This window comes from Patagioenas fasciata, chromosome W, assembly GCF_037038585.1.
Source record: "Patagioenas fasciata isolate bPatFas1 chromosome W, bPatFas1.hap1, whole genome shotgun sequence".
In the NCBI taxonomy this organism is placed as follows: domain Eukaryota; kingdom Metazoa; phylum Chordata; class Aves; order Columbiformes; family Columbidae; genus Patagioenas; species Patagioenas fasciata.
In genome coordinates this window covers 469,683-484,197 of record NC_092559.1, presented here as the reverse complement: position 1 = coordinate 484,197, position 14,515 = coordinate 469,683, and the positions used below count along the sequence as shown (strand labels likewise).

Here is a 14,515-nt window from a genome sequence, read left to right as displayed (position 1 = left end):
GAGAACGCTCAGGAACACCGTTCGGTAAGAGAGGAACGGTACGTCAGTGCAATGGTATGCGTGGTGAATGACTAAAAGTATTATCATTCTTCAGGAACTTTTTTTACGCTGTTGAAATGGTCCTTTGCTGCAGAGTTCTTTGCTTGAAAATTGTTCTAATATATATGGGGAAAGCCAGTATATTTGCCCAGAAATTGCGGAAGAAGAGCTGTAGAGAGAACCGTCAGTAGTTAGAAAACTTCCAAGTACACCGCGTGTATGCAGAATATACATACGTTATGCCTACGGAAGTAATGCCTGTTAATCCCTCTATTTGTGAGCTCTTTATAAAACCAGCAGCTCTATTCTTGGCCAATTTGAGAGAAGGCGTCTGGATTCTTTCAGTGTTGTCTGTGTTCGATTGCCGTCGAAGCCCCAGTCTCGGCGCATTTGAAAGGCAGGGGGCTCTGAGCCCCTGTGACCCGTGCCCCAGCCGCCTTCTGCGGGGAGCAGGATGTGACCCGAACGTGGCAGCAGGCGGTGATGTCCGTTTTTAATGGGTTTTGCTGTCCTGTTGCTGATCTTTCATCATGGCTTCAAGAGCTGCATATATTCTGCATCTTGAGCTCTTATATCTTTCAAATTTCAGTTGCTGCAGTTCTGCAGGATTTGTTATGAGCACTGGAATCACTTGGGAGAGCAAATAAATCCTGCCTTCTGTGCAGTCTCAGCCTTATTCACAGCATGAAGAATGCTTTTCCCTCTTCTGCCCGTACCAGTGGCAGCACATAGGGAAAGCGGTGCAGGCAGCAGGTAGGGAAAGCGGTGCAGGCAGCAGGTAGGGAAAGCGGTGCAGGCAGCAGGTAGGGAAAGCGGTGCAGGCAGCAGGTAGGGAAAGCGGTGCAGGCAGCAGGTAGGGAAAGCGGTGCAGGCAGCAGGTAGGGAAAGCGGTGCAGGCAGCAGGTAGGGAAAGCGGTGCAGGCAGCAGGTAGGGAAAGCGGTGCAGGCAGCAGGTAGGGAAAGCGGTGCAGGCAGCAGGTAGGGAAAGCGGTGCAGGCAGCACGTAGGGAAAGCGGTGCAGGCAGCAGGTAGGGAAAGCGGTGCAGGCAGCAGGTAGGGAAAGCGGTGCAGGCAGCAGGTAGGGAAAGCGGTGCAGGCAGCAGGTAGGGAAAGCGGTGCAGGCAGCAGGTAGGGAAAGCGGTGCAGGCAGCAGGTAGGGAAAGCGGTGCAGGCAGCACGTAGGGAAAGCGGTGCAGGCAGCACGTAGGGAAAGCGGTGCAGGCAGCAGGTAGGGAAAGCGGTGCAGGCAGCAGGTAGGGAAAGCGGTGCAGGCAGCAGGTAGGGAAAGCGGTGCAGGCAGCAGGTAGGGAAAGCGGTGCAGGCAGCAGGTAGGGAAAGCGGTGCAGGCAGCAGGTAGGGAAAGCGGTGCAGGCAGCAGGTAGGGAAAGCGGTGCAGGCAGCAGGTAGGGAAAGCGGTGCAGGCAGCAGGTAGGGAAAGCGGTGCAGGCAGCAGGTAGGGAAAGCGGTGCAGGCAGCAGGTAGGGAAAGCGGTGCAGGCAGCACGTAGGGAAAGCGGTGCAGGCAGCAGGTAGGGAAAGCGGTGCAGGCAGCAGGTAGGGAAAGCGGTGCAGGCAGCACGTAGGGAAAGCGGTGCAGGCAGCAGGTAGGGAAAGCGGTGCAGGCAGCACGTAGGGAAAGCGGTGCAGGCAGCACGTGCAGCTTTGAGGGCACTTGGTAGAAATCCTTAGAGCTGTCCGGGGAGCGCTGGAAGGAACAGCGGTAGGACGGGGAGAGGGCTGAGGTGCTGTGCACAGGCACCTCCTCTGAATGAGAAGCCATAAACTCACCACTTTTCATTTTAATTCGTCACTGGTGTGATTTCAGCTCTTGGGATGCGAGTGAAATCAGCTTGTGCCCAGTATTCGGAATATTTTGGGACTTCGTGGTGCTTACCTGACTACCACTTTGTGAATCTGTAGTTTGTTTCGGTGTTGTCTTCTCACTGTGCCTCCTGTTCCTTTGAAGAGTTGTAGTGAAACTTCATAAGAGGATTATTTCATGTTTGTTTTGCCAACGATTCCTTCGTATGTTATGGAACAAGGGGCAGAAGCTCTCGAGCACATGGACTTGTTCCAGCCCTCGTGCCTGTTGCTCCAGTGGTGCACAGCGGTTCTGTTCTGTTTCCCACGTCCCCTCACAGCTCGGGCCCGGTTTAGGGGTCTCTGGGCCACCAGCTCCTCTGCCAGGCCACTCCTGCGCTTCCCCTGGCTCGGTCTGCCCGGTGTCTGAAGAAGATGGACTCTGGTCTTTGCAGAGGCCGTTGGTAATGCGGTGGCCCTAATAATAGCAGGTATGCGCCCTTGTACGTCAGAGATACAGCCTTTAATAACTGGTACCCGTGTTAGAGCAGGGAAATGGAAGTGTTTCCAGCACTCCTGTGTGTCATACTTTTAATTATGATGGGGATCTAAAGAGGAAGCCATTTTATCGTAATGAATGGAGCCGGTCTGTGGCGTGCTGTCTCGCTCGGGCGCTGCGCAGCGCTGCCGTGGCGGTGACTCACGCTCCAGGAGCGCGGCGGATTTGGCAGCAGTGCCCGCTGGTTTGGAGTGTGTTTGAGTAAGCAGGGCCAGCGCAGAGGGGTATTTTAGAATTTAACTGGTCTATGCTTGTGTACTGTGGCTTGCTTAATCCCTTTCAGTAAGGCTCTCGTTGTCGCGGTTGTCCGTGCTCCATAGGAAATACACTGCTCGCTCAGCTGGGGCGGTTCTGGGGCACTGCTGCCCGTCTCTGAAACTGCAGCTCAGACACGGTGCCTTTTGTTTCTGGCCTGATTGCCGAAGCCCCGTGTGTGCGTGTACGTGACTGCGTCTTGGCACAGCTCAGGAGCCTCTGCTGAGTGCGTGGGCCCGGGGAGGCGCTGCAGCGGCTCCTGTCACCTGTCCCACCCACCGACGCGGTGCCGGCGGCTTCGCTGGCCTGCTCCAGGCTGTCCCCAGGCCTTGCACCGGGACAGCCTGTGCTCGGAGGGCATTGTCATCACAGCGTGTCCCCACACAGACTTCACTCCGTGCTGGGAAAGAGAGGGTTCTGGAAAGTGACACAGAACCGACACTGCTCTTGTGTGAAGTGTCCCTGACCAGGATTTATTTATTTGGGTACAGATGAATAACACCAGCTAACTGTTTACAAAATAAACCCGGCTTTGTATTTTGCTTACCTGGCCTTAGAGATCTGGAACAGGGCAAACCAGCACAGCCACCGGTTGGTTGTTGTATGTGGTGGTTACGTGGTGCGCCTTACACGTGAACTCTGGATGGCTTCCTATTACTGCTGGCCAGTAACATCTGTCACCACATCCGCATTTCGTGTGGAGTCTATCGGTGGAGCTGGTCGTAAAAATGAATTTGAAATATTACATACTAGGCCAAAAAAACGTACGCGTTCAACGAAAGTGAAGTTTGCAACATAAAAGATTTTTTCTAAAATATTTTGCTCTCTAGAAAGAATTCCTGAAACACATTGATTTTCTAATAGAAATGTTGGATCTTTTATGTCACAAAAGGAAACCATGAAAAAAACAGGTTCAAAATTACAAATTCAGCATTCGGGTAGGCTGGTTGGAAAATGGGAGATAGTATTTGTGTACTGAACGAGCCTGACAGAAGCAGCAGGTCAGTGAATCCTCTGGGCTGCCACGTCACCTGGCGTTGGTCAGGAAACGGAGCTGATTGAGAGCGCGGTGTGCTGAGCGCCGCCAGCAGCACGCTGCAGCAGGCACTGCGGAGAGGAAACCGGGAACTGAGGATGAAAGGGCATATATATATGTATGTATATATATGCGTACCCAGCTGCCCCTCTCGCACAGTGCCTGTTCTGCCCAGTTCATGTCTGGTGCAGCCAGGTTGGTGCCATCCGGAGGGGATTTTGGGGGGGATCAGGGGACATCTGGAGGGGACTTTGGGGGGAACAGGGGTGTTTGGGGTGCCGGGTTTGCTGTGGAAGGGCTCCTGGGCAGCAGCCGCGGTAAGAAGAGCAGGTCCCGCGCGTCCCGCCGGAGCCGCTGCCGCGGTTCTGAGGGTGCCGCGGTCTGAGGGTGCCGCGGTTCTGAGGGTGTTGTGGTGCCGCGGTTCTGAGGGTGTTGTGGTGCCGCGGTTCTGAGAATGCTGCGGTTCTGAGGGTGCCGCGGTGCCATGGTTCCGAGGATGCCGCGGTGCCGCAGTTCTGAGGATGCCGTGGTTCCGAGGATGCCGCGGTTCTGTGCTTCTCTTTGGGATTAGGAATATTTATCTGTTCTTTCAGTATTTGGGATGCAGTTTAAAACACCACCTTTAAATGGAAGTTCTAATAATTCACTCCGTTAGTAATAAACTATAATTAGTTCTAGTGAATGATGTCTAATCCGATAATTTTAGCGTTGACTGTTCCTCCTGTTGCTTTCAGCTCCTAGTTTGCCGTGCCGGGAGCGCAGCAGTAAAGCGTGAGTCGTGCGGCAAAGCCCAGCCTGGCTGTTGTGACGGAGCCGTTGGAACAGAAGCCTGGTGCAGGGATGGGTCTGCAGGGAGGGAAGGGCTTCATCTGCTCTGAAACGCAGAGTCAGCAACACTCTTACTTTAAGCTGTTTTCATCATGATTGTGTAAGGAGAAGAGACTGCGAGTACAGTTAGACAAATTAGCTAATTAGAGCGGTATGTGGGGTTCCTCGTTAACTGCACCCAGAGTCCAGGGTTCTGTCAGACAGATCGGGGTGATCGTGTTTGCGATGCGCAGAATAACAGCGATTTCAGGGACTGCCGTACAAGTGATCTTTGCGTTCTTGTCTTAAATACAACTTTTGCGGTTAAATGTTTGCAAATTCAGAAGAGGGCAACTTTTTGTTTCCGTATATATCACTCTCAAGTGCAAATCCTGTTTAATTTCAGCTCAGATTTTAAGCTACGACCATTCAAACCCCAACTGGTTAAAAATGTTTTGGTTAACAATAGACGAGAGAAGCCCTTTGTGCCAGGTTGCACAAGTACAGCGAGTTGCCATTGTTGTCAAGTGGAAACCAGGGATTTTAGAGGTGCTTGGGAACCAGGAAGCACTGAAGGACTGAAGTTATACGCAAGTCAAATTTGCTTAATTCTTGCTGAATTTTACACTTGGTATTCTATGTGGGTGCTGAATTTGCGCAGTGGTGGTAATCGCCTCTTTACAGTCCCGTGTTTTGCTTTGCCAGGTGGGTTTATTTTGCCAGTTTCTCAGTTTAAACGGTGTCGTCGGCTTTTCCAACCCGTCAGCCCCAAGCTGGGCTGCATGTTCCCAAACGTGCCGATCGCCCTTTGCGGCGCGGCTGCGGGGGGAGCCCCCGGGTGCCGTGCGGGTCGGAGCCCCCGGGTGCCATGCCGGTCGGAGCCCCCGGGTGCCGTGCGGGTGGAGCCCCCGGGTGCCATGCCGGTCGGAGCCCCCGGGTGCCGTGCGGGTCGGAGCCCCCGGGTGCCGTGCGGGTGGAGCCCCCGGGTGCCGTGTGGGTGGAGCCCCCGGGTGCCGTGCGGGTCGTAGCCCCCGGGTGCCGTGCGGGTCGGAGCCCCCGGGTGCCGTGCGGGTGGAGCCCCCGGGTGCCGTGCGGGTGGAGCCCCCGGGTGCCGTGCGGGTGGAGCCCCCGGGTGCCGTGCGGGTCGTAGCCCCCGGGTGCCGTGCGGGTGGAGCCCCCGGGTGCCATGCCGGTCGGAGCCCCCGGGTGCCGTGCGGGTCGGAGCCCCCGGGTGCCATGCCGGTCGGAGCCCCCGGGTGCCGTGCGGGTGGAGCCCCCGGGTGCCATGCCGGTCGGAGCCCCCGGGTGCCGTGCGGGTGGAGCCCCCGGGTGCCGTGCGGGTCGTAGCCCCCGGGTGCCGTGCGGGTCGTAGCCCCCGGGTGCCGTGCGGGTCGGAGCCCCCGGGTGCCGTGCCGGTCGGAGCCCCCGGGTGCCGTGCCGGTCGGAGCCCCCGGGTGCCGTGCCGGTCGGAGCCCCCGGGTGCCGTGCCAGGCAACAAGAAACACGAGCAGCCAAAGAACAGAAAATAAAGATCGAACCCACAGGCACCTGCAAGACACGGGATCCAAGGCGGTCATACCAACCTGCTGTGTGTTGTATTACCCAGTTCCTGTGCTGGCATCCAGAGCCACTGCACTGCTCGCGCGAGGGTCTCGCACACGCGAGCGTCCTGCGCACGGCCGCACTGCCCGCTGCTGCTTCAGTGATGTCAAAAACTTGGAAATAACATAGCTTTAGTTTATTTAGAATAAATGTAAATATACGGTGGGCTCTGACGTCATCAGACCGTTCCTGCCATCAGCCCTGCACTGTCCAGGCCCCGATAACTCATGCCCACAGTCGTGTGCTGAAATGCGGTGCCGGGCATTTGCGGTCTGAGAACAGCAAGGACTTTGAGTATTTTACTTTAAGCAGAAACTGAAAGGATTAAAAAAATAGTACAAGTTATTGTCCAGATTGTGTCAGCCAGCTCTGGAATGAAGCGATATCTGGGTTGGAATGTGGCATCTGTTTAATCGGCACACAGAAATAGTACACACCAAGGTTTAGGTCGGGAAGCTGGGAACATCATGATCAACTGGAAGTGCCAAGGGGCCGTGGGTGGGTGGCGTTGCTGCCCGGCGCGGTGCTCGGCAGGGCCGCGGAACGGGGCCGGTGTAACCACGGCGGAGCAGGACGCGCCTCGGGGCTCCAGCACACCTGCTCGTTCTGCTGCACTTGTGCCCTTTATTTCGGTTTGCATCTTCCCTGACGCTACTCCGGTTCCAGGCGCGGCTGCAGCGGTTTGCGGGTGCTGCCGGTTCCCAGGCCCAGCGCGCCGTGCCGCAGGAGCGCTCGGAGCCGTCTGTCGTGGCTCCGCACGCCGTCGTGGCTCCGCACGCCGTCCTGCCGTCCGGAGAGCGGCCTCAGTGAACCAGGCCAGCAGTCGCGGTTCTGGTCCTACAGCCAGCTTCATTTCTGGGTCCAGGTCACGCGAGCACCACGGGAGGCGCAGGATCCTGCGGTGCCGGGGCAACAAGAAAGCCTGGGATGGGGGGTGACGTGGGCTGCGTTTGGCACCAAATGCTCGTTGGAATGGCTGTAAAAGGGGATTTCAGTGCGTGTACTGCAACTCTGGCATCAGTCCGTCCTTTATCTAAATGACTTTCTTGTGTTTACTTGGTAAAGAGCTGGCTGCAGCTGTTGGTGTGAGTACCTGAGTCGCGGTGTTTCACGGCACCGATGCCGTAACAGAGTGGGGGTGTTTGTGGTGCTGCCTCAACACGTTCATTGACATGGAAGAGAAGTCTTGAGATACACCATGAGCAGTGCGTTTGGAGTAACTAAATGCGTTTTTATCAAACTCTGGCCTTGGGGTTTCCTGCTGGTTCTTGGGAGGTGGGATGGGAGGGAACAGAGGCACCAGGGCAGAAGTGTGCACGGTACCCAGCACAGCTCCCCGTGTTTGCATTAGTTCTGCTTTTCCACAGATCAGTGTGTAAATCAACGAGATGCTTGGACAGATTTGGGGTTCCTGAATAGATAAGGTGTATTTTCGTCCCTGCAAAGATGTAGAAGTGGCTGCCTTTGATGTAGAGAGAGGTAGCAGGAAAATAGGGCAGCATTTGAAGTATCGTGATTTTACATCCTTTGTGAAACTGAATAGATCCAGATTTTAAAAATAATGCTAGTTTACTAGCTCAAGCATGCTACTTTCAAATATCATAATTCTAAAGCGGACTTCAGTCCTCCTTTCACTCCACATTGGAATGGGTGGTGAGGAACGCGTGTCGGTTTGTGACGTGGCACCCAAAGCAAACCCAGCGCTTTGCGGGCGTCTGTTCTCCACCAGGCAGGCCGGTCCATCCCCTCACCGACCCGCCGCTCCCCACGAGCAGCTGCGTGCGCCGGCCAGACACGGCCTGCGGCATGCGGTCCTTGGAACGGGGGACGGCGTGACGCTTAGAAACTGCTCTGTTTCACAGAACAAATATGTCCCCAAATGCTGAAAATGAATATAGTAACACCCTGTACGTAATTTTTCATCTAATGTATGTGCATAGTCAAGTGTTGCGTAAGGACTCGGTTGTACCAGAGCCTTGCTGGCGAGGAGGGCTGTGCTGCCGCAGGAGGAGCCGAGAGGGGTTCTGAGGCACCGCGGCTGGGAGCGAAGCCCCGCCGGCTCGGCTCTGCTCTGCTCTGCTCTGCGGGCACGCTGCGGGGGTCCAGCTGCTCCCAGCGCTGGGTTTGCTTTTACTGCTGGCAGCTTGGTCTGGGTAGAAGTGAAGACTTCTAAATTGTCTGGAATTTGCACAGTTCTGCAGGCCAGCTTCCTGTTGTGGCCGTGGGCACAGCCAGGCTGGAGCATCTGCGGATTCCAGACAAAATCAGGTATTTGGTGTGGAGGCAGCTGCTGTCGTGATTTCGAGATCTGTTGGAATCAGGGGAGGATGTGTTTTGGTTCCAGCACGACTGCTTCCAGGACACGCCAGATAGCCCAGGCTCGGCGCTCGCGTTACCTTGCTCTGTGTGTGTGTGTGTGTGTGTGTGTGTGTCTGTGTGTGTATATGTGTGTGTGTGTCTCTGTGTGTCTGTGTGTCTCTGTGTGTCTGTGTGTGTCTGTGTGTGTGTGTCTGTGTGTGTGTGTCTGTGTGTCTGTGTGTCTGTGTGTGTGTGTGTCTGTGTGTGTGTGTGTCTGTGTGTGTGTCTGTGTGTGTGTCTGTCTGTGTGTGTGTCTGTGTGTGTGTCTGTGTGTGTGTCTGTGTGTCTGTGTGTGTGTCTGTGTCTGTGTGTGTGTCTGTGTCTGTGTGTGTGTCTGTGTCTGTGTGTGTCTGTGTGTGTCTGTGTGTGTGTCTGTGTGTCTGTGTGTCTGTGTGTGTCTGTGTGTGTGTGTGTGTCGAGAAACAGTGTGAGGCCGCAGTGTCCCCTCGGCAGCACCCCTGGGCTGCCCCGGACAGACGCACGGACACTCGCAGCGCTGAGGGTCCCCCTGGTGCGAGCTGCCGTGTCCGTGAGCACATCTAGAAGTAGGTGTGTGTTTTCTCCCGAGTAGTTCACATTCGAGTGAAGCTGGAGGTGGAAGGCACTTGGCATTATGTTAATTCTCCAAAGGCAGTAGATGCTACCAGGTTTTTCCAGTAGTTGCTACGAGGAAGATTAATAGTGCAAATTCTGTAATGAAAAACCCATTGGGTGTTTTTACTGAAGTTCTGTGAACTGCAGGCTCCCTGGGCAGGTCCTGGTTTTCTGGGTTCCCAGGGGCACGTGGCACAGTGTGTGTCTGTGGGCCTGCACGCTGTCTTCGTGGTGGAAACAGAGTTCTTGTGATGTTATCATATAAAATATGAATTTTAATATTCAGCTTAATGCTCTGCTATGAGAAATATGTAAACTTGGCCTGGGAGCTGCAGTTTGCACTTCCTGGAATTCTGGGCATAGCGTGGTCTAAATAAGCAGCAGGTTGTTTGGGAATGGCTGGGGCTGATATCTGGTGTCATAAACAGCATCTGCAGAAATCGTTTCCCTGACAGCTGGTTTGTGAAGAACACAGCACGCTTTATGTTGAGAATTCGTATCTTATTGATGAATTCAAGCGTACATTGAGCACAGTGATCAGCTCACAGCGCAAACACATACATGCTCTTTAATTGCTTTATACCTCATGTGTTGCCTTGGACTGCTGAGTGTAACATTTCCAACCTAGATCAACGTGCTGGAATTCATCACATTTGGGTAAGATACTGAAATGATTGATAATGAAGGATTGTCAATATATGGTGTAAATCTGGCTTTCAGATGAGTTAATTCGCTGTGAACTGCGTGTTGGCGCGAGCGTCTGCGCCCTTTGCTGGTTTGATTTAGTGGTTGCTGTTACCGGCAGGGGGGGTTCAAAAGGGTCCCCAACTCATGCAGCTCTGTATTCAGGGTTCGGATGTTGGGTCCCTGCTCTGTCACAGGAGCATGGGAAGTTTTCCTGCAAAAAAGGGGGAGAGAAAACAAGTCAGCAAGGTTTGACATGAACACTTTGATGGCGTGGTGAACAGCAATTCCACACTCTGCTCTTCAATGTATGTGAAGACTGTGCATGGCAGGAGTAGGTTATTGCGTGGTGCTTTGAACGATGCATATGGTGTCAGAGGAAAGAGAGCTTCCTCAGCGCTCACCGCGCACGCCGTGGGCTAAGAAGCCGTTCCGGACTGTCACAGAACACACTCTGCCCAATAGACAGACTATAGCAACGGATAACGAGCGACAGTACGGGGTAGAAACCGCTGGTTACTAAAGTAATGGTACGCAAAGATCTTCATTTCTGTTTCGTTGTGACTGGGCTGATGTTCAACGTTTTTTGCTTTTCTGGTGTAAAATGACTCCTTTTCTGCCTTTATTTGACAGACTCGAGACGACTTCCTGGGCCAGGTGGATGTGCCGCTCAGCCACCTCCCGGTAAGCAGTGGCTCTGTGTGCACCGCGTCCTGGTCCCCGCCAGCCGCGCAGACCTCGCGCTCGCGGGCTTCTCGCCAGGGTCCGGTTGGATGTGGTGCGGGCGAGCGCTCCCGCCACAGCGCTGGAGCTGACGGACAAGCGCTGTGCGCAGCAGGGCCCCGCGGGCCCGGGAGACACGGTTCCTGTGCAGGGACGCGGCCGTCGCTCTCCAGCGTCCGTTGCACTTCTCAGCATCCGGGATTCGTGTCCTGGTTCTTTCTTAAAGCCCTTGTCTGATCCGAGTCAATTCCTGGATGATGTGGCCAACAGACGCATGGTTTCTCACCTACTGTCGCTGGTTATTGTCCTGTTAATCTTCTGGCTTCTTGCTTTTTATGATTTTCCATTATATGAAACACTTGTATTCTCCCTTGGCAAACTCCGGTTCTTCCAGAACTTTTGTTAACACATGTTAAAAAACATATTTTGAGGTCCGCTTTCCAGGGCTCCCGGAGCCGCTTTCTGGGGCTCTGAGCGCCGCTTTCTGGGGTTCCCGGAGCCGCTTTCCGGGGCTCTGAGCGCCACTTTCCGGGGTCCTTGGAGCCACTTTCCGGGGCTCCCGGAGCCGCTTTCCGGGGCTCTTTCCCGCACTTTCGGGGCCGAGGTCGCGCGGGCCGGGCGGGCGCCGGGGTCTGCAGCGCCCCCTGGCGCGCGACAGCGGCAGTAACGGCCGCCGCTCGCGCAGGCCCTGACAGACTAGCGGACTGACGGACTGATCGACTGACGGACTGACCGACTAACGGACTAACGGACTGACCGACTGACGGACTAACGGACTAACGGACTGACCGACTGACGGACTAACACGCCACCGGACCGACAGACTGACGGACGGACGGGCTGACGGCGCCGCCCCCGTCCCCGCGGCGCCCGGGCAGGCCCTGACCCCGTGCCGTGCCTTTGCAGACCGAGGACCCCGCCATGGAGAGGCCGTACACGTTCAAGGATTTCCTGCTCAGACCCAGGAGGTGAGCGGGGCAGCCCTTGTGCTTGAAACGTTCCTTCCCCCAAGATCTGTTTGCAACTGCCCAAGGGTTGTTGGGTGAAACGTGACTCCTTGTCTTGTAGCCACAAATCCCGTGTGAAGGGCTTCTTGAGGCTGAAGATGGCTTATATGCCTAAAAACGGTGGCCAAGAGGATGAAAACAGTGATCAAAGGGATGAATCGGAGGTAAGGCTAAACGCTTCTGGGAGCACCTGTGTGCTGGAGATTCACGTATAGCTGTGCACCAAGCTGTGCACCAAGCTGTGTACCGAGCTGTGTACCAAGCTGTGCACCGAGCTGTGTACCAAGCTGTGCACCAAGCTGTGTACCAGGCTGTGCACCAGGCTGTGCACCAGGCTGTGCACCGAGCTGTGTACCGAGCTGTGCACCAAGCTGTGCACCAGGCTGTGCACCGAGCTGTGTACCGAGCTGTGTACCGAGCTGTGCACCGAGCTGTGCACCGAGCTGTGTACCAAGCTGTGCACCAAGCTGTGTACCAGGCTGTGCACCAGGCTGTGCACCAGGCTGTGCACCGAGCTGTGTACCGAGCTGTGTACCGAGCTGTGCACCGAGCTGTGCACCGAGCTGTGTACCAAGCTGTGCACCAAGCTGTGTACCAGGCTGTGCACCAGGCTGTGCACCAAGCTGTGCACCGAGCTGTGTACCGAGCTGTGTACCAAGCTGTGCACCGAGCTGTGTACCGAGCTGTGCACCAAGCTGTGCACCAGGCTGTGTACCGAGCTGTGTACCGAGCTGTGTACCGAGCTGTGTACCGAGCTGTGCACCGAGCTGTGCACCGAGCTGTGTACCAAGCTGTGCCTCTGCCAGGCGAAGCCCTGGTACAGCGCTGGTAGCAGCTCATTCTCCCCTCCAACACACCCCCCGTTGTCTTTTTACTGCAACCTTGTGTCTTCTCAACCATTTCAAGAATTTCAAAATATTTCAGCTGCCACAATGAATTCTGAAGTCTGTCTGACTCAGTTTGTGAGCAAACAGAAGTGGAGGTAGCGCCAAGGAGAAGAATCCAGAAAGTTACCCAAGTAATTTATAAATATAATGGACTGTATGAGGTACCTCCTCTTCAGAGGCCATTTCCAAATAGGGGTTATAGCATTTTGTTGATTTCCTTGGCAGCGTTGACTTTGCAGAGAGTACAGCTCATGCAAGCACAAGAGGTTTAAAGGCTTCTCAGCACTCTTGTCAGCCGTTTAAAGAATTGGCTGCAATTAGGGGTAGGTGTCAGTGGAATGGTAGCTGGGAAGCAGAAAGGAAAAGCCCGTCGTTATCCTCCATAGCCCGACGGTCACGCCTGGGCAAGTCAGCGCTTGGTTCTCTTTGGCTTTTGGACTGGGAGTCTGCACCCACCCAAGTACGTTTGGGAATCCCCGTCGTAACAAACCAGTGGGAATTTAGGGTTTTTGGCACTGAAATGAAGAGCACGCTGTAACCACAGAGTTTATTCTGTTCCTGTGTGGCTTACACTTAAGTAGTTTTGAACTTCTCTTTGGGAAATGTTCAGTTCCTGCACTTGTACGCTAATGTCAGCAACAACGAAGCAACTTTTCTTTCACTTGACCTTGTTTTTTCCGTTCCCAAGCACGGCTGGGACGTGGTGGATCCCAACGACTCCGCATCGCAGCGTCAGGAGGAGCTGCCGCCCCCTCCGCTGCCTCCCGGCTGGGAAGAGAAGGTGGACAACCTGGGCCGGACTTACTACGTGAACCACAACAACAGGAGCACGCAGTGGCATCGCCCCAGTCTCATGTGAGTGGCGGCGAGCGCGTGTTCGTGGGAGCGCGGAGGTATCGGTCAGGCCAGCGATGTTGTCAAACGAACGTAACCGTTTTGATTTTACACATTCACGGCTGGAAAAGTCTGAAGCGAGCCTCTTACGGGGCGGTTTGTAAAGGCACGCTTCTCTTCGGTAACAGGCAGATCGTGGTTTTGATGCTGTGTTCCGTATCTGACACTATGCTTTATTCAGAGAAGAGTTTTCACAGGTGTGCTAGGGAACTGAGACCCGCAGTCTGGATATCTTCGGTAAAAAGAGACCTCTCCACCCGCAGCAAATGACATCCGCATGGGTATTGTGGGCAATCCTAGGCAATCTGAAGGGGCGGGAGGGAAGTCAGTGCACTCACAGCATACCTTGGAGCACTGCAGACAGGTGGGGCTTTTGTCAGCAGTTTACTGGGGAAGAACAAATTCCGTTCTTCTACAGACTGTTGAAAAGGCAGGGAAAAAATGAACTCTGTTAAGTTTTAATGAAGTTAAAGTGATGAACTTCGAGGAGATCCTGGTTATTATTCAGTGTATAGACTGTGCCCTGGTTGTGCTAATGTGGAGCTCCTGTCCAAGCCTTCATTATGTGCCTCTTATGAATTAGATTGATAAAGCTGGGGCAAGCTTACATTTTAAAAAATACATATAATGGGTGATGTTAAGAATTATACTGAAATAATGTATTGGCTATACATCTTGCATTATTTTTATGTAGCTACTATTTTTACACTACTGCTCATTAGAACAGTAATGGTTATTCTTTCTTGAATATTCATCATCATAGCTAAATTATGCAAATGTGTGTTGTCCTTATTTAAGGCACTATTTGTTCTTCTCGTCTGATGTGTTTATTGTAGTTAGAATCGAATTAATTTTTGTTCTGTATGTTTTGAACTATTTACTGTTGAACTATTTGAGCTATTGACTAAGCAGTGTGTATTTTGGCAAGTAAATCTCATCAGCTACAGTCATTATGATTGGTAATTGTCAATAAGTGTCTATAACAAAGCAGGTTTTATGAACTATTTGATTTAGCACTTCCTTGTAATGTGGTTGTGCTAAACGAAGTAGAGAGGACATGGATTCAGAAATGTTTGACTGCCAGATGCCAAAAAGCAGTGGTCACTAGAAAGCATCATTGTCAGATGGGTGTATAAAATGAAGGCCTCAGGTTCGCTATTCGCCAGGTATCCTCATGGGTACTTTGGAAACAAACGCAGAATTCCTGCAGATGAACTTTACACATGACAGCAGGCTGGGTGAAGAGCGAAGGCTCTAGAAGGGCGCTGTTC

General features: G+C 53.8%; 1 protein-coding gene across 9 annotated transcripts in view; it reads left to right on the top strand.

Moving 5' to 3' along the window:
- The window catches only part of LOC136114522 (E3 ubiquitin-protein ligase NEDD4-like), a 123,405-nt gene that overhangs the window by 69,066 nt on the left and 39,824 nt on the right, over positions 1-14,515 (top strand). For 8 of the 9 annotated variants that reach the window (XM_065859892.2, XM_065859890.2, XM_071801665.1 and 5 more), the window contains 4 exons: positions 10,367-10,417; positions 11,363-11,424; positions 11,525-11,627; positions 13,039-13,205. In XM_065859892.2, coding sequence (XP_065715964.1) covers positions 10,367-10,417; positions 11,363-11,424; positions 11,525-11,627; positions 13,039-13,205 — 383 coding nt within the window. Of the gene's footprint in view, positions 1-9,595; positions 9,707-10,366; positions 10,418-11,362; positions 11,425-11,524; positions 11,628-13,038; positions 13,206-14,515 lie in introns of those variants that run through there. The other variant, XM_071801664.1, reaches the window with a different exon arrangement.